This window comes from Jatropha curcas, unplaced genomic scaffold, assembly GCF_041381405.1.
Source record: "Jatropha curcas cultivar XTBG-Jc1 unplaced genomic scaffold, XTBG_Jcur_1.0 HiC_scaffold_507_pilon, whole genome shotgun sequence".
In the NCBI taxonomy this organism is placed as follows: Eukaryota; Viridiplantae; Streptophyta; class Magnoliopsida; order Malpighiales; family Euphorbiaceae; genus Jatropha; species Jatropha curcas.
In genome coordinates this window covers 1-23,630 of record NW_028322485.1, presented here as the reverse complement: position 1 = coordinate 23,630, position 23,630 = coordinate 1, and the positions used below count along the sequence as shown (strand labels likewise).

Below are 23,630 nucleotides of genomic sequence, written 5' to 3'. Positions count from 1 at the left end.
TAATTTGAATTAATCAACACTTACATTATAACTCAATTAACTACTCACAATTACTAAATTAAATTAACTAAATTAATTAACTACAAATAATAAAATTAATTTAATTAACTAATATTACTAAAATTAAATTATACCCAATATATTATTACCGGAATTTTGATTAACCGGAAATGAAGGCTGGTGGCCGGAGGTTGACTGGCAGTGGCGGAGGGAGGCAGAGGCAGCGCGAAGGAGCTGGACAGGCTCATTTCTGGTGGTCGGAGGCACGTTGGAGCGATGGCTGGGCAGTGGCGATGGCGCGACGAGCTGGATGCGGCGCGATGCTTGCGCGATCGAAGGCAGAGGGAGGCCGGGTCTGCTCGTGCCGCGCGATCTGATCCAGGGAGCTGGTGGAGTCGCTGCGACGTGGAGCGGCTGGATGTGGCGCGCGGAGGAGTCCGATTGAGCTGGAGGTGTCGCGCGGCGCTGCTACAGCTCTGTCTCGCCAAGGATGCAGATGCAGTGAAGGGAAAAGGAAAGAAAGAATGGAAGAAGAAGAAGAAAAAGAAAGGAGAAGAAGAAGAAGAAGAAGAAGAAGAAGAGAGGAGAGGATGGCGGTGGCACTGGTGGTGCTACGCGGTGGTCGAAGGCGTAGGAAAAATATGGGTGAGGAAAGTGAGGCATACGCTGGAAATAGAGGAAGAAGAGAATTCTAGATGGTCTGGGTCAAACCGGTTCGATTTGATTCGGTTCGGCCCAAATCTTTGATTTTCAACTGGTTTACGGCTTTTTCAATCGATTTTCGGTTTGGTTTCTCACAGTGTTCGCACTAAAATACTAATATAAATTTCTAGGCTGTCGGTTCATTAAATTTAATTGGAAAATGTTTTGAAAATAAAAATTCGGGTTGTTTCACATAAATATGAAATATGTATAAGTAAAATATTTATTTATGGAAAAATATGAAATTATTTGTTTATATTATCTGTATTTTTGATTATCTTTTTAAAAAATTATATTTTTGTTCGGTAAATTTCAGGGTTTTTGCTATATGGGGTACAATTTGGATTAATATTATTGTTTTTGACAATTCATATTGCATTTTTGCTACGTATTGTAATATGTGTAAAGTTCAAAGATCCACATAAAAAAAGAGTAAAGTTTCAGGGTGAAATTATGTTTTTGGCCAATAATTAAAATAAATTGATTTTAAGCATACTAAAATTAGTTTGTCGAGTGATTAATTTTCACAATACGATAACACAATCATTGATTACACATAATACCCTACAATTTGCATTGTTTGTCTTTAAGCATACAATCTTTTCATTGCACAAATTTTTTTTTTTTTTTTTTTTTTTTTTGAAAGAGAGTCAAATTTTGTTGATCATAAGAAAATGAAACTCTTATTCTTATTATCTAACTCTTAATACAAATCTTATCAAATATTCAAATTCAATTTAAATATAAATATATAATAAAAATTTGGAATTATTATAATTCAATAATAAAGACAATATCCTATAAATGCAAGTAATTGTTTGTTTTATTTCAACCAAGCGTTAAATCAAAGTCACTATCCAAATAAATAAAGTAGAAATATCCATTTATGTCTTTTAAAAAATAAAACAATACACCTATCCAAATATATAGAGGTTGCTTTCAAAATTCCCAATAATGATTCAATCACTCACACACCAAATATTTTTGCCTCAAAGCCTTTCAATAGCACACCACACATCCCATACCCACATGCTATCCTCCTTTTAGCCTTTTATTACTTAAGCTTCTCTCATTCTCTCCTTTTTGTTTTTCCATATCGAATGCCCAAATGGCCAAAAAAAATTTCATTCAAGCAAAATTTTTTTTCATTTTAATTTTATTTGGTTCACCTTCCAAATTTATGTCACAAACTACTACAAACACAATCCCTACCCAAACTTCAATACCTACTAATAATGTATGTCCCTATTCTTGTCAACCTCCTCCAATACCCACTATAAAATGCCCACCACCACCGTCACCACAACAGCCGCTGTTGCCCCCGCCGCCTCCGTCTTTGCTACCTCCTTCAATTGACTATCCACCACCCGGTTGGGACGTACCAAATGTCTTTCCTCAATTCCATGTACCACCTCCTCCTAACCCTATCTTGCCTTATTTTCCATGGTACTACAAATACCCTCCTCCACCGGAATATTCCCTAGCAATACGTTACAAAGGAAGGAATGTTAATCATCTCATCTTTGATTTTGGTATTATTTTTTACTTCATGGTTTTAATTTAATTAAGTGTAGCAACAAGCAATTTATTGTTCTTTCTTATGCATGATTATGTGCAATGTTGTATAAAGATTGTTGTATTTTTAATTTCTATAAATTAAAAAAAATAATTAGAATATGTTTTTTTTCCCCAAGAAATTTTCATTTTTCCCCTTTTTCTTTATATAGTGTGGTCTTGTTTTTTCTTTTTAAGTATTGGCAAAGAAAAGTGTTTTTAGTGGTTATGCATTTATGATTAATTTTTACAATTAATGACAATAAAATTGAATTTGCTTCAATAAATTAATTTTCATGCAAATCTAAAAATAAAAAACTTTAAGGAACTTGTCAACCGCCAACGTGAAATTAGTAATGTAAATTCAAATAATTCAAAAATAAAAAATTAATTTGGCTGTATAAAGAGATGTGGAGCACTCAACCACATAATTAATAATATTCAATTTTACACCGTTTAAGGTAAAAAAGAAAAGAAAAGAAAAGTTTCCTCTGGAAAAGTTTATAAAAGAAGTAAATGTTGAGTAAATAAGTAAATTTATGACTTTGTACTTGATAAAAGTACAAGATAAGCAGAGCTGAAATCTACTTATTTCTGAATTCTTAGTTTTGGATGGACCACTGTATGTATATACACATACACACATTCTATGCCACTCCCATATACTGATAACGATGAGGGATTATGAGGTTGAGAATCTGCTCACTAATTATTAATTGCGCCTACCATAATCTTGCTGGAAAAAAAAAAATTGCATTTTGGAATTTTTATAAACTTCTATCAAGGATTTTCTTTTTTATTTAAATGATTCCATCGAGGAAATAGTGGAATTTAAAATCAATATGATTAAATCATATGCAATAATGTTTAGGTGAACTTGATTTATGAGGTCAGAAATTTAAAACTTTATGGATTGTGGTAATAAATGTGCAAATTAAAATAATAAATGCAGTAAAAAATAAAAACAAAGGAGTCAAGTCGTTTTAACTCCCATTGAGTGGGCAACACCCCCATTGAATTCACGTGCTTCTTTTTTTTCTTTAAAGGAATATATGAATGAAGTTATAGTATTATTATTATTGATATTATTTTTTGAGAATGGTTATAGTATTAATTTTTCTTTTTTTTTTTTTTTAAATTTACTAAGGGGTCAATATTGGACAGAAATAATATATATATATAACCAAACTGATGAAAATTATTGTGATTGAAAGAATTCGAATTCAAAACCACTCCTCGCATAATAAAATGGAAACTTATATTTTTTTATTATTAATGATGGATTTTTTCTTTTCATTATTTGATTCTTTACTAAAAAATAAAAATAAAAATAAAAAATTGGCAATGCTAGAGTTTAAAACTTATTACTACCTCCATTTCAAAAAGATCGTTCACTTTTTATTTTCACGCAGATTAAGAAATATAGTTAAAAAATAATTTTATTCATATAATTTTACTATTATGCTCATCTTAAATAACACGCGTATTGAAATAATAATTAATAATTAATAAATATTATTGAAAATAAAATAATTTAGTAGACAATTAAAAGATTAACCACAATGCGAAAAAAAGATGGACTCTCTTTTTGAAACGAAGTGAGTAATTAAATTTCTAAACATGTTCGCACATAATTGGTAGTTATTTATTTTTTGAAGGCCTAATAGCAAACAAAAACCCTCAACTTTAGTTTGTTTGTTTGCTTTGTTTCTAGTCAATTAACTTAATTTTACAATAGATAACTAATTGTAAAATCAAGATTAATTAACTGAAAAAAAAGCGAAGCAAATAAAACAAACTAAAATTCGTCTGATCGTAAAATTTCCAACCTACGTTCGACTATTGTCTGGACAAGCAAAACGCGTTTCTGAAGAGCTTCCAAATCCGCTTTTTGTGAATCTCTGATCAGATTCATCAATTCTTGATTCTCAGGATTAGCTTTCTTCAGTAATTCTTGATTCTCAAGATATGTAGGAGACACTTGAATCATCTCTTTCAAGCAACTCATGCAAAACAAATCCGAAATTTTCTTTCCACCACCAACGCCCCTGGCCACGTTCTTTTTATGCTGTTTTTTAAATCGCTGAAATGCTGGGATCACCGGATATTTCGAAGCAAAAGTACAATAATCAAAAGGCGTCATTATAAGTTCTCTCTTCTTCATTGTTAAAAGGGAGAGACAGACTAAGACTAAGAGTTAAGTTCAGAATATGTAAAGGAGAGAGAGAGAGATTGAGGATGGTGGTTCAACTCATCAACCACGTTATATATAGAGAGAGATTTATGATGCCCTATAACTATTGATTAGAGATTTTCCATAATAGGAATATACTAAATGAGAAATTAATATATATGATATTATTCTGATTCTTTATAATAATATTTGAGCAAGTTGACCTTTTTTTTTTCTTTTTTATTTCTTTAAATATCAAATCGGATCTGTTATTTACTGCTTTCCAAATCTTAACAAAATAGGAAATTTGTAATTTTTATTCTAATAATTGAGTGGAAAAATATACTATTTAGTTCTCTCTTCTTTTCTCTTCAATATTTGATTCTTTGTTCAAAAATAAAAAAAAAAAGATTGAAAATGCTTGAGTTTAAAATTTATTAATTAAAATTTTACAACGTATCCCTACATAATACAGTTGTGTTCACTTCTTTAAAAAGAAAAATCACGTCAGCTCATAATTTTTTTCCGCATTAGTGTGGTAAACAAATGCGCCCTCCATTTCAAAAAAATATTACACGTATTATTTTTACACAGACTAAAAAATAACAATTATTATGGTTAAAGGACAATTTTATTCGTATATCTTTCGTATTATGCCCATAAATAATTATAATATTGAAATAATAAGTGGGACTTAATGAGAATTATTGAAAATAATATAAAATTTAATACAAATATAATAAACAATTTAAGGATTTAACTATAATACAAAAAATGAAAATAAACTATATTTTGAAACAAACCAAAAAGAATTTAACCTAACCATGACGCATTTAGCCTAAAAAAATTCAAAAAATTACATTTGTTAATTTTTCCAGATTAGGTCAGATTTACAAGATTATCCATTCAAACCATGATTCAATTCAACCCGTGAACCATAAAGAATTTGACCCAACCAAGCCATTATGATTTCCAATCCATCAGATTGAATTTGGTTGGATCAGGTTGTTCGGACTGTGTGCATGCCTAGTCAGAGAAAATACAAGAGCGAGAGGAAAGTTTCACAGGATAAACAGTAAATTTGGCAAAAGTTGCATAATAAAGCAAAAAAAAAAAAAAAAAAATAATAATAATAGATAAAGGCCTAAAACATTATAATTTTCCCTTATTCAATTCAAAATATAGGAGTTTTGCTAATAAGTGGTCATTATATTTTTAAATGTAAAAACTAATATGATATACACCCATTACCAATAGCCTTTACATGATTTGTTATTCCTTCTCCTTCCTAAAGTAAAGTGTATGTGCACAGACTCCTTTTTTATTTATCCAATTCCTTGATCGTTTGTCTACTCCACATTGCAGTATTGGGGTCAAATCTCAATTCCCATGTAGGCCAGTAATGCAGATCTTGCTTCAATGTCAACACTCGAGGCTTCCCATTAAGGTGGACAGTTCTTACTCTGACGAACTCACCATGCCCCAATTCCTGATAAGTTTTAATACTACCATTAGCAAAAACTATGCGTTATCACAACTCAACATTTAACTAATAAAGATATTACCTTTGTCACATTAATAAAAGCATCTAAATCAGGTGTTGGTTTTCCATTAATTTCAACAATCCATTGAAGAGCATATAGACAATATCTGTGTACAGGGCTTCCATGACACCACCTAAAACCCAAGAACAAAAAAACGAATCATTGGCTGAAATTTTACAACACAAATCATTAAATAAAAGTTGCTCGGTGGTCAGGGCTGATTTAAAAAAGAACAAGCTATTATTGGCCAGGACTGAAGGTTATTTGGAAAGATACTACTTTATATATGCTCTGGGAATCTGGGAACTAATGAAGCTTTGCCACACCCAGTTTAGAGGTGGATAAGCTAGCACGTTAATGCTTCAAGGAAAAACTCAATACAGGAAACAGTATAATTCCTGTCGGTCACAGGAACTCTGTTCTCATGGCTATTTCAAATTAAAGAAAGTTACAATATTTTGCAAACTCAAGCAAAAGCCTTACCTAGCCACGTATACACCATGACCTTCTTCAGGAAGAAATCCAAGAGCACGGACTGCTGGATGAGGATCCTGAACAATGCAACCACACCAATTTATTACACGTGTTGTACCATTCCCATCCCTAACATCTGTTCCTACAAGAAGATCAATTTCACGTCCCTGGAAACACAAAGAACATGTTCACATCATTTACCTTTATAAGCAAATGAGAGCAGAAAAATTGAAGAATACATAGCATACAGTTTCTTGCCTGTCGAAAAATGGTCATGTTAAGATTCCCTTCATGGCCACCACTCTCATCTAAAGCTTGGCAAGCATTTTCTATGTCTCGGAAGCAAGTAACAGGCTCTTTGTTGACTGCCAAAACCATATCCCCTTGTTCTAATAGGTTTTCAGCTTTTGATCCAGCCAAACATCCTTTAACACGTAAAACTTGTCGTCTAATTGGATCTTTCTTGACAAGAGCCTAGAAGACATATTAAACTAGTCAATTGACAACTTCGAGAAGCTAGCCATTTCCTATACTTGAATAAATATATAAATTAGGTATGACAATAGGTCGGGTGCGGGGCAGGTTTTCTTATAGCTGTATCTACCCGCAAGATTAAATATATACTCGCCCACTCACCCCAACATCTGCTCCGTATCAGAGTGGATTAGGTTTGGAGTGGGTTCTATTCTAAAAAAAATTAAAGAAAAAAAAAACATAGGCTTAGCTTAAAAGTAAACAAAAGGGACGCTCAATGAGAGGATCGGGTTTTTTTTTTTTAAAGCCAAATTTAAATGGATCCGGTTTTGCCATCCCTCAAATAAGTGAAGTTCAAAAATAGGTTGATGGTAACTTATCTATGAAGTTCAAAAATAGGTTGATGGTATCTTATCTAAGAATCAATGCAGTATCTAGACTAACAAAATGATAAAGCTTGAAATTCTGTAAATTTACTGAGTGAAATATATTGGTTATTATCAAGTTAGTCACAAATGTCAGGTTAGCCAAAGGGCATAGAAGAAATTGCAAAGATAAGAGACATTCAGTTGACAAACGATAAAAACTATCAAATTCCACAAATCTATGCACCATAAATGTCATATTAAATCTAGATAGAACATGAGTATTAATTTCAATTACTCGGCTTTAACCATATAAAAAATTTATGTTTTAGGATAACTTAATAGCCGATATCAAAATATTGTTCACTGAAATCCTGTGAATGCTACATTTTGACAAAGTACTTAAATGAGAAAATGAGAAAATTAGAAAGATTGTTTTCTCTTACATCTTCAGAAATTCAAATGGAAAAAAATTGATGTTTCCCAAGAAAGAGAGCATATTAGTTGTACAGAAAAACATATACCTGGACCCAATCATCACTCAAACCAAAACTCCTAGCCTTTGAAAGCAAAGTAGGATAAAGCTCAACCTCCAAAATCCTGACAAGTGGCATTGGCCTTCTGACACCATTAATGAGAAGAGGTAGTCCATTTGCACCACGTACAATTTTGTCAAGAACTTGGCTGATTTTATAAATAGGGATGCCTCTAACAAATTGATGATCTTCTGAGGTATTGCAACCGTATTTCAACTGGAATAAAAACCAAAGCATCATAACGTCACGATCTCAGAATAGACATGGGTAATGGCAACTAACTAATAGCTATACCTGAGTTGAAAAGCTTCCCCAGATTGCTTGAACCCTTCCATGCTCATCAGTTAGCACTCCCGAAAATGTGCTCCCAAAGTCTGGAAGATGCCATTAGAGTAGAAGATTTAAAACACAAGATCAAAGCTCAATTTTGGTTCATTATGATGTAATTCCTTACCAGTATCAAGTTCTATGACTTCCATATTTGTTGCTCTATAACGAGGACAATCAGCTGAGCCAATATTCAAAGCAGCACAAGGGTTGGTAACAATCGATTTTCTTGATGTTGCTTGTAGGCTTCTACTTAAACCCACAAGATAGACCGAATCCCCACGACGTAATGTCGGCTCTATCCAAGAACATAAATATCAGTCCTTAAAAGCAAGCATTTCCAAAGAAAGAAGACACAAGTGTACTCAGAAATGAATTCATAGGAAGGAATAACAAAAAATTCCACTTGAAAAACAAATTTTGCTAACCAACTGAACCAAAGATGTCCTGATTAAGAATTGGGGATAAAAATTTGAACCAAGCAAAAATAGAGAACATCAGAATCTAAGTCATATAGTACACACTTAAAACATAAAGACAACTTTAGCGCTGAAAATACAGAAAGCTGTATAGGTGAACCTACCAGGAAGCAATTCAGCAGCTCGAACCATTGAGGCACCAACAGCTCCAAGGGCCGAGGGGTCATAAGCAATAAGAGCAAAATTATGAACGGGATGAAGAAAAACCACCTGGAGTGGTACACACGAATCAGTCAAAACAATATGCTTTCATTCAGTATCACTTGCTAGTAAAGAATTTACCTCCCCTGGAATTTCAATTGGAAATGCAGCAAATGACAGCATCACATCTGATGCGGATATTGCAACCGTATTCCTATCAACTGCAACCAATCCCATATCTTGAGAATGATAAATAACAACACCAGTACCAAAAAAATGTTGTGAATGGACACCATCAAGCATAATTGATGGTGGAACATGAACCTGCAGTTATACATGTCAACAAGTCATGTTAGATATTATTTTTTTTACAAGTAAATAAGATCTCATAAGGCAGACAGAATAGAAAACTTTGAAGGACTCATGCTAGTTTTGCTAATATAGCAAAAAGAATACCTAAATAAAATGGTAACAGAAAATAGTGCCTTTTAAACCTCTAACACAATATACTGAAGATAGATTGGCGCTTCAGGAATCAGAACACAAACTAAGAGAGGAGCTATTTTGCAGAAATGCCATTGTATATAAAGTCTATTAGATGGAAACATATAATGGCATGCTTATGTTTGGTAATAACATCTAAACCAATGTGAAGTAAAGATGATCAGATTCCACTAGTACTATTTTTACTATCAAATATTGTGAATGCAACAAGAACTACAAGGTTACTTTCACACTGAAACATACTCAATGGAGCAGAGGACATTCAAAAACATATAAGCTGAAAAGGAACAGGAGGGATGAAAAAATTCATTTGTAACGTAAGGTTAAGCCATTTTTCTAAGCCTACTGCTTCACCAGCTTAATCAGTACAAGAAAATAAAGGAGCCATATTGGTTAAAAAAATATTTAAATAATGAAAACATGTGATAGACTAACAAGGAAACAAAAACAAGAGTCATATCACAAGAAATCAACTCAACTAACAAAAGAGATTGGTTGATTGCAGACAATAATAACATAGATTGGATCAAGTTTTACCTCAAACATTACAAGAGTGGGTTCTATCACACTCTCTGCAAGTGATGCATTAGCTGCTGCTGCCGTTGCACCTTGATAGTCTCTTAAAACTTCATCTTCCACGGTCCTTGGATTATCCAACCTCACTTCTGTACTTTCAATCTGTAAGGAAGAGTCAGCAACAGCAATTCCATTGGCAGATAAATCTGATACCCTCCGCTTCTTTGTTCCTACATCAGATTCATCCCGAGAATGTGGTTCCACAGAAGAATGTTCAAAACTGGTTTCCATACTGGTAACACCGTCAGTCAATTCTGGGTTATCACCTTGATTTACATGTTCCATATGAGTTGCCCCTCCACTCAGCAAAATAGTTTGGCTAGTTGGGCCCTGTGCCATATCATTAGCATGAGATGAAACTTGCAGTGACTCAAGTTGAAAGGCAGGCTTTGCCGTCCACAAACCAGAACTGTCATCACGAGTGTATATCTGTGGAGGGGCATACCATTCATGGCGATCGACTGTAACAAGGACAGACTGCATCACAGGAACCAACAAATTTAAACCAATATCCTCATACTTAGTGTCACTCCACACAGACTGATATTCTTGTGAAGAGACTTCACTATTTACTCAACAGCCCAAAGCTCATTTTTAATTACAATCAATAACACTCACATTGCATGCATTTGGCCATTCAAAGCAAGGTGAGGAAGAGCAGCAACTTGTTAAGTTACTGAATTGCTCTACAATTTCCCTTAATTAAAAACTGGAACAACGTTATCTACCTAAATCCAAAAGGGTAAATAGATAGCTATCTCATACCTTACTTCGATAACGATCTGTGTAGCTAACATATTCTAATGGAACTCTAGCACCCCTGGACAGCTTAGAGAGAACAGAAATTAGTTCATCAAGCCGTGATATCTCCTCACCAGCAAACTTCTTAATGATTGCATGGCGAGGAACTCCAGCTCGAAATAGCATATATCTGCAACAAGCAAATGAAACAATATTGTTTAAAAGGGCGTTTGTAATATTTCCATGAGGTGTTGTGAGATTAGTCATTATTGCTTCAGTTCACTGTAATTATTGACATTAAACATCTACAAGTATGGTCAAAAGACTGAATATTGATGAATAAACACAAGCTACTCTAACTTAAGCCAGCTAATAGAAGGCCTACCAACTTTCTTAAACTTCATAGAAAAATTTTAATTTCCATTGGATCATTGATCAGAATTGCTGGCAATGCATTCAGTTCAGATATCAGATTATGATTGAAATCTTTCTTTTTGTGGTTAACATAAATAAAGAGTAATCACAAATAAAAAATGCAAAAGTAATGCGTTTAATATACAGAAGTAAACAGATGTGATACAAGCAGAATATCAGCATGAATTTAATAAAACCTACCCAGGTTCCGCAACGTACACCAGGCCGCATTGGAAACGAAAATTTCTAGCCTGTTTGAAACAAAAGGTAAAATTTCAAGATGTTGACAATAATAAGATAGATAAGACTGCAAATCAATCCCAGGCAAATCTGACTCTACACAGTACACTCTAGTTAAGTTCAAAGGAAGAGTGAATTAACCAAGTCAAGGAAAAGGAATCACTTATAGAAAAGAATATGCTCCAAGTAAGGTAGCAAGATCAAAGATGATGCTACTTAAAATGTACAACAGAAAAATGTCAGTAGAATTTATGGTATGTTCTACAGACCATGTAGAATAATACTCCAAAAAATATGGAAGGCAGATACGCGGCACACTATGTTAACTACATGAAATACATCAGCTGCCCAACTGGTCAGCAACAAACTGAGCGCTTCAATATTATACATCCAAACTTGCTCAACCCTATGATAAATTGAGTGAAACGGAGAATCCAATATGTGATAAAGAAAAATATTACAGAGAAGGCTGCAAAATTCGACATACCTGTTGGTAAGACAAAGGGTGTATCACAGCACCGCTTACTTCTAAGAAATAGTCAGGAGTTATTGAATGCAAATCCTGAACCTGAAGCATAAATAGGTTAAAAACTGTTACATAAGAAAAGATATGAGATCACAGCTTAAGGACAAAAGAGCATAATAACAAACCAGCAAAGGCCACCACAAAAGAACAGACATTCTAAAACAAACATGCACATATTCTTTTGCAGGACCTTTACTGCAACACTAATGAGAAATGAGTTTACAATCAATAGCCCCATTTCAGAAATTCATGCATGCTGAAATGTCAAAGGCAAATTTGGATCGTACGCACGCAAACAGATAGATATTTAATATGGTAAACAAGGAAACGTGCAGAAAAACCAGCAATTGATTGTGAAAGAAATTATCTGTCAAAACAATAAACATTCACTAAATTGCCAATCTCCATTTGGAATGGCCTTTTAATGTTGTAAGCTTATCTGCTCCATTTTTGGCACAAATTGACAACTGTTTTAAAGGCCCACAGAAAGCACACTTTCTAGTAATTCATTGTGCTAACAAGAAAGTAATCAACACAGCAGTTCTATCATTAACTGAATTACTTAATGCTCTCTAGTTTGTCCATTATAATAGATTCTGACATCATATCCAGAAAACTAGGGTTTTTCTTGCAAGTTTTGCTGAATTGATGAATCTGCACATCCATTAAACGTGATGCTGCACCAGGATCAAGCAAATATGAAGTTGGTAGAATTCAAATTTTGACCAATCAACTTATTCAAACATTCTCCTATGAAAAATGAAGAATCAACAAATGTTCGTAACAAATATCAAGAATTTAAAGAGAAAGAAGAATAAGGAGAAAATATGTTAGCCGGAGCCAAGAATAAGTCTTACCACCAAATTGACGGTCAAGGAAGTGCCACCCCTTTCAATCTGTAACTCAATCTTCTGGTCAACATAGTCATCAAGCAAACTCTCCAGCTTAAGAAATTGTGTAGTTACCTGCCATAAGATAAAATTATATTACAGGACGACATGCCAGAAAGAGAGCAAAAATCAAATGTTTGTTAAAGCCTAAGAGGCACAAAAGATAGATAGAGAGAGCGAGAGAGAGAGAGAGAGAGAGAGAGAGAAGTAGAAATGAAGGAGAGCATCAATTTCAGTTCGTAATCTTTAATAATGATAGCAATTAATAATAAAAAAATAACTCCAGCAATTAAAATACCTAAACTCATCTAGAAAAACATAATTGCAATAAAGCATTGAGTTCCATGTGATTAAATCCATGACTTACTTCACCATTCACTCGAACAAGCACATCACCTGGCTCCAACTGTGTATGAGCGGGGCCACCTGGTACCTGAAAAAAGTGGCAACATTATCTACACTTTCCTTCTATTCTTTTGCTTCAAGAATTTAGGCAATATCTTCACTCACCACAGAGTCAACTACGAGCATTCCAGTTTCCCCTGGTGGAGATGCATGCCGTACCATCTAAAGCAGTCAAAAGAACAATAAGGTACCCATGAACCACTAACCTTCATAGCTTTTATCCATTTCAACAAAAGAATAAAGAAATACTTAAGAACTAGATACCTGCTCAGTTTCACTTTGGAGACCAAGTCGGCGTATCTCATCAAATCCTTTGTGGAGAAATGTCACCTAGACAACAAAAAAATCAATGCTAAATCATAAAATGATAATCCCTCTATCATTATGTAGAAGTACTTGCATGGCATCAACAACCACCATCTGGTTATCACAAAATGTTCACTTTAGCTTAAACATTTCATTTAACATAATAAAGCAATTGTCCTAAAGTACTTCGCCCCTCATCATCCTAGGTCTACCCCTCATTTATTCTACTCACAACTTTGATATGTTTAACTTCCCAACCAGCATTAATCAGCCAATGATAGACATCCAAACCATCTCCGTTGATTCTCTAATTGGATGTGCATCATAGCCTTCCCATAAATGAACTCATTTCTTATCCAATCCTTTCTGAACTTCCAAACATCCTTACTAGTTAAGCTCAACTCTGCCATACTAGGCTTGTGGACATATCATTTCTTCTCTTCCCAAAACTCGATATTGTGCGTAACAGCCAGTCAAATTGTAATAGTATAGACCTTCTCATTCGACGGCTTTAAATTTCTTTATCAATCCATCCTACTTAAATAGTTATTTCAATTATTTATGTTTGATTATATTCTTTATGTATAGTTAATTCATATAGAATAGGTAAATTAATGATATATGTATTCATAATACTAATATGCATATGCATATGCATAGTTATAAGTCTAATATCTAAATCATATTTTTTTATGTACATAAAACGTCTTACTCCACATAAGTCATTATGTAATTAATGACTAAATTATTTACATATAAGGAATTACATAGTTCAACTCAAATATTATATATGAGGAATTACATAATCACTATTCAAAATATTTGTATTTCACCGATTATAAATATAACTATTATTAAAAAAATTAAAATATAACTTTTATGTGCCATAATATTAACAAAGTTATTTAGAGAAGCTTAATAGTAAGTGGTTTTAATATCTCGAAGAGGTCATGGGTTTAAATCTCACCTCCACCGAAAATTAAAATTTTTTAAGCCTTAAACGAGTATCATATAGCGGGTACCCAGACCGCTGAACCTGTCACGCATAGTGAATTTACTAACCAAACCTGTTCATCAACTACCCAACCCAAGGTACTCCATCTCTCGAAGGAGTAATAGGATTAACAAAGTTTTATATGCTTGAACTCATTTCCTGGACAAATATCATTACCACACTAGAATAGAATATCTATATCATTAAATTACATTTAGTGGTTCTGTCAACTTGCAACTCTCATATTCCATGCAAATCATTTAAGCTTCATCACAAGGAATTTCTCAAAAGTTCAGAGATGTTAGGTATCCCATATTTGCAAGTAATCCTGTAATGATATAGTAAACTATTCCCACATCAAGTAGTCATGCATGACCAAAAGTTAGGGACTTTTTTTTTTTGGCTTCTATCAAGCGTGTAAAGCATGATTTGTCCATTCTTCTTTTAGGATTTATAAGGAGATGCATTCCCTATCTAAGGGTCCAAAAAATAATGCAGTAAAATGTTGGGATTAGGAGCAGCAGCAAGCCAGTGAACAGAGTTTAATGAAGGTAGTTCCCTTTGACCAAGACTGTGCATATTTTCTCAGAGGCACAAGAAATGTGCAGACAAATAAAGACGCCAATTATATTTAGTTTTTCTTTATAGTTTTCTCTTGTTTCTTTTATGGGTAGCTTAGAATAAGGAATTAGTTTTCCTTTTTGTGTAGTTAACATTAGTTTTGTTCATGTCCTTTGTATTTAATTTGGATTTCCCTAAAGTGCCACTACCTGGTATAAAAGAATCCCTCTAGCATACTAACTAGAAAACGAAATCAGTATTCCTCTAAAAGGAAAGGTGTTTTTTGTTTCTTTCCTCTAAAGGTGGTGGTTTTGTTCGTTGTACTCTAATAAGCTCTTATTTCCAGAAATTCAAAATAGCTTACAAGGAAAAGAACCCCATAATAAGTAGCAATATGACCCTCAATTTGATTTTCCATTAAATCTGTCTATATCTAGATCCACAATTCGCAATGTAAGATACTTACATTATAAGGCCAAACGGCCCAAACCAGCCCTAAAAAGAATAAAATATGTTTAAAAGTAGCACAGTGCAGATACCAGTTTTACATGAATAATAAAAAGAAAGTTTTATAATTCATATGACTGCTGCAAAATATTTCACTTTAAACAGGGACAGGAAGAAAAGAGATGTGCTGACTTTCAGCAAATTGCAAGAGTTATATAGTGGAAGTATCAATTTCTATTGACATAAATTAGCAATAAAAGAAATCATGCCCAACCTGCAGACAGATGTTCAACCTTTTGGTTTGCAAGATTTTACTTTTGGAAATGTTAAAGGTAAAGTATATTTGACCAAAAACTCTACAAGGATAACATCAACAACAAACCTGAAGCGTACCACGAGGTATAGTTACAGCTGCCCATTTATTTGCATAAGAATCTCTCCCCTTCTGCAGAAATCTTAGAGCCCTTACAACCTGCAAATCAAATGACATTGTAAATTTGAGAAGAGATCCAATCAGGTGTGTGTAAAAAGCTTTGATTTCCCATCTGTTCTTTAATAGGATAGCCAATTCCACAATCTTTTTAAATTTTAGGTTATCCTAAATTATACTGGGCTGCTGCTATCAGCTATTCCCTTTACCAGCTAGGGTACCAGGCAGTTTGCTTAGTTAGTTTTTCAACAACATGAATGCATAATGCCACCAGCTGATAAATTTCAAGTACCGATCCTTAAACTAACTCAAAAATTCAATAATAATTGAAAGGGAAACAATGCAGCTACCAGAATCCATTTGAAACTCAAAGGAGTAAACCATGACTTTGGCCAAGGATTGTCATAGTTTTGGCATCTACTTGTCTGCGCAACAACAATGACAACAATAACTAAGCCTTTGTCCCAAACTAGTAGGGATCAGCTATATGAATCCGTTGTTTCCAATATCCGCTCTGATCAAACTAATAGTAGTGCAAATTATAAAGAGGAAAAGAATTTGAAATACTTTTTGCGGGAAAGAAATTTTTGAAACAGGAACTTTTAGATCATTTGTTATTAATAAATAGAAACATAAGACAGCCAATGACAACTAACTAAGGTCTGCTATATGAATCTTCCTGTCTTTCAAGCCACTTACACATGGTCGAGAGTGCTCATACTTCACTACAACTAATTAAATAATTCAAATTAATCGATTCATGATGCAGAATCCAGTTGTAACTTCTCATCTTTACAGCAGCAAGGCTTGTGTTTTCTTGTGCACTCTTTGTACTCTTCTGATATATTCTAGACTATATTCTTTTTATGCCTTCAGCCTTTTTTCCACAAAAAAAAAAAAAAAAAAAAAAAAAAAAAAAAAAGAAAAAAAGAAAAATTCAACCAAAAGATCGAACTAGCTGCTGGATATAAATGTATCTTATTTTGGCAGCTAAAAAGTAAGGTTTCTGTCTTGAATACCCCTTTCAGATACAAAACAAATATTAACAAATCAACAGAAAATAAAAGTAATATGCATGGTTATGAAAATCGTTTTTTCACCTAGGATCAAAGAGAGAGATGTTGATAAAACCAAATGTAAACTAGGATCATAAAGGTTTTAGATATCATAAACAATACTCCCTCTGTCCCATTTTGTTCGCTTGTTATTCCTTTTTGGAATGTCCCAAAATGTTTGCAAGGTTTCCAAATTTATATATTTTAACAATTATTTTTCCAATAATAACCTTAATGATTGTTCATCAAATGAATAACTTTTATTAATATCTTAATGAGTTAAAGATAAAAAAAAAGGCAAAATAATTTTTATTAACTAAATTCTTGATATGCGTGTTTTATCAAGCCATGTAAACAAAATGGGACGGAAAGAATAATATTTTAATAAAATGACATTTAAAAAATAAAATATAGTTAAGATATTAAGAACAAAAAATAGTAACATCATAAAATTGTTCAATGATTTTAACCTTTTTCAGGCAATATTATGCGATTTTATCCATATTTGATTTTAGGTACATGTCAATTGATTCTTTGATTTTGACTTGTAAACTCACAAATCATGCAATTTAACTCGCGATTTTGACAATTACGGATGCATGGGTTTAAACATGCAGAGAAAAACAGGCCTAATATGAGGAGCATACATATCAGACTTTCATGATATGTTACTATGAAGAGGCACACATAAGACAGAAACCACAACACAACTTAGGGCACTTGATGTGAGCTTCCTGTTCTTAAGACTTCTATAAAACAAAGGTCAGTATCTAAAGTTAATATACTAACGCATTAAAGTTATTAATCAATTACAGCACCTTCAACATGCCCATTTCAAAAGTGCAAAGCCAAAGCCTAACATGTGATCAATCCTTGGCCTAAGGTGCGTTCACTTGGGCACACCCCATGACTACATTAATCACTAAACATAAAAAAGATGCTCCTCAAGTGTATAACTTAGATATGATAAATAAACCTAAAGGTTTCATGCCATTGAGGAACTTGGCGAGTGAGATGAAGAAGAAGACAACCTAAACATTTCCTTACATCATTGTGGAAGTTGATGACAGCCAAAGAGTAACCCCAAAATGACTTTCTCGACTCCACCAATCCAGGTAGTACGTTGTGGCTCTGCATGGTTAGCCCTCCCCATTTCTAAATATCTATTTTAACTTCCCTCAGCAATTTTCTCCTTCACCTTGCTTCACAGCAATTTTTTCTCTTATTGTGTTGAAAATATTTTGGTCACAACTAATTCACAACCTTAGACACTCTAGTTACACCTTTTTTATGGCATTCCAAGTATCTAGTAAATTGTAAATAATAGAACACTCACACGTTCTAAAGGTAAGAAAAATGCAGAAGCACTAGAAGACTTGCTGCCAGCGTTCAAGGCCACTGCCCTGCCTTGCCAATCAATCACTGGGGAGCCACTCGAACCACCTTTAGTACCAGATGCAGCCTAAATATAAGAAAAACAAAAGTCAAAACAACAAGGAGTAGCAAGATGCATGCAACGTGCCAAAGTAATATACCACAAATTAACAACGAGCACATGCTCCACAGAAGCAACAGAAGGTTTCTCAGCATAAATATATTCAACAAAATTAGAGAAAGATATGACATTTAATTTGGAATCCCAAAAGCAGTCTAATGAAAATATTTAACCTATTCACAACGAATTTATGTAGCTAAGCTAATTAACTAGTTTCTTAAACTCCTAACATTTCAAAGCATTTAGATATTAAAAAAATTTACCAAAATGACCAAAACCATTCGGTCATCACAAATATTATACCATGGCCTCATATATATATATTGCAATCCTACAGAAAAATAACAGGTTATTGTGGTTCACACCCCCAACACCCATGAGGTACCCTAGTTGAGAAAGTCAAGTCAAAAATGGCAACATGTAAAAACAACAAAATAATTGGTGACCCACTTATTGAACTAATTGAAATTATATATCTGCAACGGGTAGAACTAGTATGCAAAATTGAGCTACTTACTTGCATGTAGAATGTATTGAAGTCATTATACCCATCCCTACACCAAAAGACATTCATGGTTAACAGAGTTCTAGAAAGACAATAATAGAATTGCATCAATAAAAATAATGTGCTTGGTTTGACTATCAGGGTTATATGGCACAATAATATGGACATAAATACCAAAAGGACTGCTATATAATTACATCTGGGCAACTATCGTATGTTTTTGCAAGACAAATGCCAATTCACTTGTTATCCATCCATCCCTTTTCCATCTATGACTCATGAGATATTGTCAATAGATTAAATTATAAAAGTAATTTTAAGTTACATATTATTCATAACAAATATGATCCACTATATTATGCCAGTTAAAGGAAATAGTCAGAACTTTGTTTTAAACCATCCTCCATTTAAACCATTCTCTAGATCATTTTTAAATCAAAGACGCAATATATTTGGGTAGATATCATTAACTCATCCCATATTCTCTTCCAATCTAATATATTATGCCAGTTAAAGGAAATAGTCAGAACTTTGTTTTGGTTCCACCTCATACTTCATGTAAACCATCCTCTAGATCATTTTCAAATCAAAGATGCAATATATTTGGGTAGATATCAGTAGCTCATCCCATATTCTCTTCCATCAAATTAAAAGAAGAAACAATGAATAAGAACTTGCAGGCTAAAAGAAAACCAAAAATAATAATGAGAATGAGAGTACTATGCGTGCAATAATCATGGAAGGAATCAAGTTCAAACTTCAAAACAATTCATTTTATTTATTATTGCAAATTTGCATTGTCCTACAATGAAGGGGACATTCAAAGACAATATTTTCAAATGTATCACATACTTTTTGTAATGCGGAGCATCCCTATCCAGACGAGCAAGAGTACCAGCCAAAATAGAAACCTGAAATTCAGCAAACCAACAAAGGAATATCAATAGTGAAAAAAATTGTGAGTTCTCCAAGTATGTAATGCCTTCACTTGTTTGATGCTTGCACAATTGAATTTTTTTTCTTAAAGAACTACCGGCATGGATTACTTTCCCTCTATATGCATTTCTATGCCCTCTCAATTTATTTAACACTTTGTTTGGAAAAAAACCAAGAGGGGGGAGAAAAGGAAGGGGGTGAAGATAGAGAGATCCAAAAGCGTGTGAGTGGAAATTGCTATCCCCTCTAGTTTTGGAAAACAAGGTGAAAAGAGGAGGGAAAAAAGGAAAAATTAATTTTTTAGTGTCCAAATTATTATATTGCCCTTCACTTATAAAAGGTAATTACAGGGCTAAAATTGTAAATCCATTAATTTTCAGCTCATTTTCACCCCAATTTGGGGTGATAGATTGAGGTGGACCCAAGAGGCTAAAAACCCCTAAAACTCTTCTCCCCCCTCACTTTCACTAGTTTCCAAACAAGTAAACGAGAATATTCCATTATCTCGTCCCACCCTTCCTTCCCTACCCTCACATCCCCCCTTTCCAAACAGAGTGTAAGAGTACACATGCATATTTAAAAGCTAGCCTAAGTTTTATAAACTGCAATTTTTTCTCAAGAGAATGTTTGGCATTGAAATAACTAGTTCAACTTTTCTCCTGAGATCTCAAACACGTGTCTTGATTTGTTTAATAGTGAAGTAATTCGATTTTATAGTCAGTTCTCTTTCATGTATTTTGGACATTATTCTGTAAGTAACATGGGTTCTCTGATTGCAATTTTGAATTGTGTTTGGATCCAGAACTTTCAAATTGTAAAAAAGTACTTAAATTCTTCAACCTCTCTAAATGGACAAATAAAATGTAAATTTAGAAAACCTTTCAACAGTAGAAAAAAAAAAAAAAAAAAACCATCTTAAGAATAGAAAAGAACTTCATGAGGAAATACCTTTTCACCACTATCATTACCGACGACCCTGATATCAAGTCCAACACAAGCTGCCTCAGGAGCAAGAGGAATCTCCTCATAGGTTAAAAATTGAATTGCACTAGGATCATATTGAAAGAAGCCAAAATCATGAACCTGAGATACATGGAAAATGTTAAAACCACACCAAGACGAAAGATATACACATTAATGAGATTTACCCAAAAATAATTATAAATCCAAATTCGTTCTAGAACCACCCTTGACCTTTTATAAGAGATGCAATGGAAAAGCATACTTTATTGTACAAATAAACAAATATTAAGCCAAAAGAATAAGGATTAAAGCTTGAAGGATAAGTATCATCCTAAACTAAGCAAAACACATGGAAACCATTAATACATAACCTCCAATCATTCTTAATAGCACCTAAAGACACTTCTTCAAGAGCCCACAAATAAGTTAAGAAAACCATCTTCCCCACAATACATTAAAACACAAAAATGGCCCACATTACTCCCAAAAAAAGCATAATCTGCAGGAATTCAGCACCCCTTCTAACACCAAATTCTCCCCATTTAATCTGACAAACATCTCTAAAGCATCAGCACCTTAGTTATTTGGTTTTATTTCTTTAATCCATTTCGATGTACAAGTTAAAAGCGGTTTTTTTTTTTTTTTTTTTGGCTCAACTTCTTCTTCCTATCACCAAATCCTCCCCATCTCACAAATGAGGTTTCAAAATGAATCAGACAACAATTGATGGAGTTGCACTTGTGAAAGTAGATATTAAATCAAGGATTGTGGCCACCATAGTAATCCCTAGTTATCAGTCTCTTATTTTTAACTTCTTGAACTCATTTAGCATATAAAAATCTCATAACGTTTTTAAGTTTCTAAATTCAACTAGTTTGGGATTAAGGCTTTATTGTGGAGATTGTTGCTTTAAAGTTTTTCATTCTGGGGAAAGTATCATGCATATTTGAAACCACAATGAAAAACTGAAAAATGATCACAAAAAATTCATGAAACAACTTTAAAAAAAAAAAATTCTACTTACAGGATCTCTATACACAGGATGTACTGGAATTTCTTCATGGTTTAGGAACATTGCCTCTGCGACTACAGGTCCTACAAATCAAAAATAAAAAGTAAATTAAGTACTTACAAAAAAATGAGGGTTAGTGAGGTTAATAAATTTTTAACAAAAAGAAAATAGGCTCCATGTTACATAGCCACCATTCATTTGCTTGCTGAGACATCCAAGAAATATGAAGTACAGTAATCCTTCACAACTTGCTTCTATTGTCTATGCTTGGGAGAATTCTTGCCTATTCTGGGTGTATGTGACCCATGAGGTGGGTCCCATCCATCACAAGTTTAACCCACCTAAAGTAAGATGGGTGTAGATAAATCCAGCCTAGGCAAGAAATGTCCCTATGTGCTTGATTATTCACATAAAGTGAACATAGCATTACACATACAAAAGGTGTATTCATCAATGTTATTTATTCTCAAAAAAAACAGAATGCCTATCCTATCAAGGCCAGCTCTTGAATAAAATGCCTGTAGTACATTTTGCAAAAATAGAATAAATAAAACATGAGAAGAAATCCAAGAACAATCCATAGACAAATTATCAAATCTGTAAAGCAGCTAAACCGAGTCTAGATATTGGCTAAGTTTCAAACTCCGATTAGAGAAGTGGATCCTTCCTATAAGCACGTAGCTACTGGCTGAGCCTCTAATTTGCGTTTGCGTCTATTCTGAAGACCTTGGCTGACGCAGTCACTGAACAGGAAGTGAGATGATGGACAATGCGGTGGGACAACATAATCGCTTCAAATGCATCCACATATATATGCACACATATACCTATGCATCCATGTATGGATTTCCAAATACATGCAGCATGTATTTTCTTTTACCACAAAAAAAAATATTGTTTCCTGTTCTAGCCATGTCATGCCACAGGTAATTGAAAGTTCTCATGACATAATAGCAAAAAACATACCTTGTTCTCTGTCTCAGCATACCAAAATTTCCAAGATTAAAAACCTTGAACCCTTCTTTAGAATGTAAAACCTAACTATTCATATCAAAAGTGAGAGTAGTTTTTGACATCCGCCAACCCCCCCCACCCCTTCTCCTTTTTTTTCTTTTTCTGTTTTATTAGTTCTTTAGTCCAAATATCTTTAACTTTTTTCTTCATCAAAGCATTTAATTCACAGTTTCATTCACAGGAACCAGGCACCTGCAATATTTCTTATGTGGAACCTGAATGTGTAATAAGTCCTTCACAGTGCAAGTATCTCATCTCACTCTAACATATGAAGGAATTAATACTAATTCGTAACAATAATCACAATAAAATTCATTGCTGACGAGAACATATCCAAACACTATCACTATCTTATATTAATCTCCAAAATCAGATATTCAAGTTAGAACATGAAATATTCAAACCGACATTATGGCAGTTCAAAAACTTCAGCAATGAGATAAGCAATATAGCAATCACCACGATATCAAACCTACATTAAAGGAACCTCATAATCCAGAAGAGAAAGTGGGGTGTGAAGGAATATGCTTGTTTTTATGGTAAATTTAAAAGCATTTTAAAAATGGAACTAATTAAAATGCTATATTCAATAACAATTTTACTGCAAACACTCAGACAATTAGGACCAATTAGAATTCATGGCAACCCAATACCATAAAAGTCTAACCTCCTGAATCCCCTACTTCAAAGAAACAGAAACAAACTAAAAGGAAATGGATTGTTAAAAAAATACAATAATTTGCAAGCAAATTTAATACTAATCAGTTCTCAATTCCATCAACATAAGCATCCACAAATCTAATTGACAAATATTATGAAAAGTTTCTACCTTGCATTATAATTCAAA

The 23,630-nt window shown here is 33.5% G+C and overlaps 1 protein-coding gene across 2 annotated transcripts; it reads right to left on the bottom strand.

The window, feature by feature from the left end:
• Positions 1-5,541: 5,541 nt before the first annotated feature.
• On the bottom strand, positions 5,542-22,121 carry LOC149491822 (protease Do-like 7). Of its 2 annotated transcripts, XM_089717017.1 has the most exons (23): positions 21,782-22,121; positions 20,743-20,877; positions 19,711-19,769; positions 18,871-18,907; positions 18,195-18,320; positions 15,756-15,845; positions 13,330-13,395; positions 13,171-13,227; positions 13,028-13,093; positions 12,628-12,735; positions 11,732-11,812; positions 11,206-11,255; positions 10,615-10,780; positions 9,811-10,326; positions 8,911-9,093; positions 8,733-8,838; positions 8,277-8,447; positions 8,117-8,196; positions 7,811-8,038; positions 6,706-6,921; positions 6,457-6,614; positions 5,995-6,106; positions 5,542-5,918 (listed from the first exon to the last, which is right to left on the bottom strand). In XM_089717017.1, the coding sequence occupies exons 1-23, from the start codon at positions 21,830-21,832 to the stop codon at positions 5,751-5,753; spliced, it is 3,030 nt and encodes a 1,009-aa protein (XP_089573143.1). In that variant the 5' UTR covers positions 21,833-22,121; the 3' UTR covers positions 5,542-5,750. The 2 variants fall into 2 exon arrangements, with proteins under 2 accessions (XP_089573143.1, XP_089573144.1); XM_089717018.1 differs by lacking the exons at positions 18,195-18,320; positions 18,871-18,907; positions 19,711-19,769; positions 20,743-20,877; positions 21,782-22,121 and having other exon boundaries at positions 15,767-15,830.
• Between the last annotated feature and the right edge of the window lie 1,509 nt (positions 22,122-23,630).

Excerpts from the sequence above, each read along its gene's own strand:
- LOC149491822 (XM_089717017.1), bottom strand. The coding sequence starts at position 21,832 with ATGTTCCTAAACCATGAAGAAATTCCAGTACATCCTGTGTATAGAGAT. Across the intron at positions 20,878-21,781 it reads ATCCTGTGTATAGAGATCCT|GTTCATGATTTTGGCTTCTT; the intron begins GTAAGTAGAATT and ends CATGTATCTCAG. Across the intron at positions 18,321-18,870 it reads TCAATACATTCTACATGCAA|GCTGCATCTGGTACTAAAGG; the intron begins GTAAGTAGCTCA and ends TCTTATATTTAG.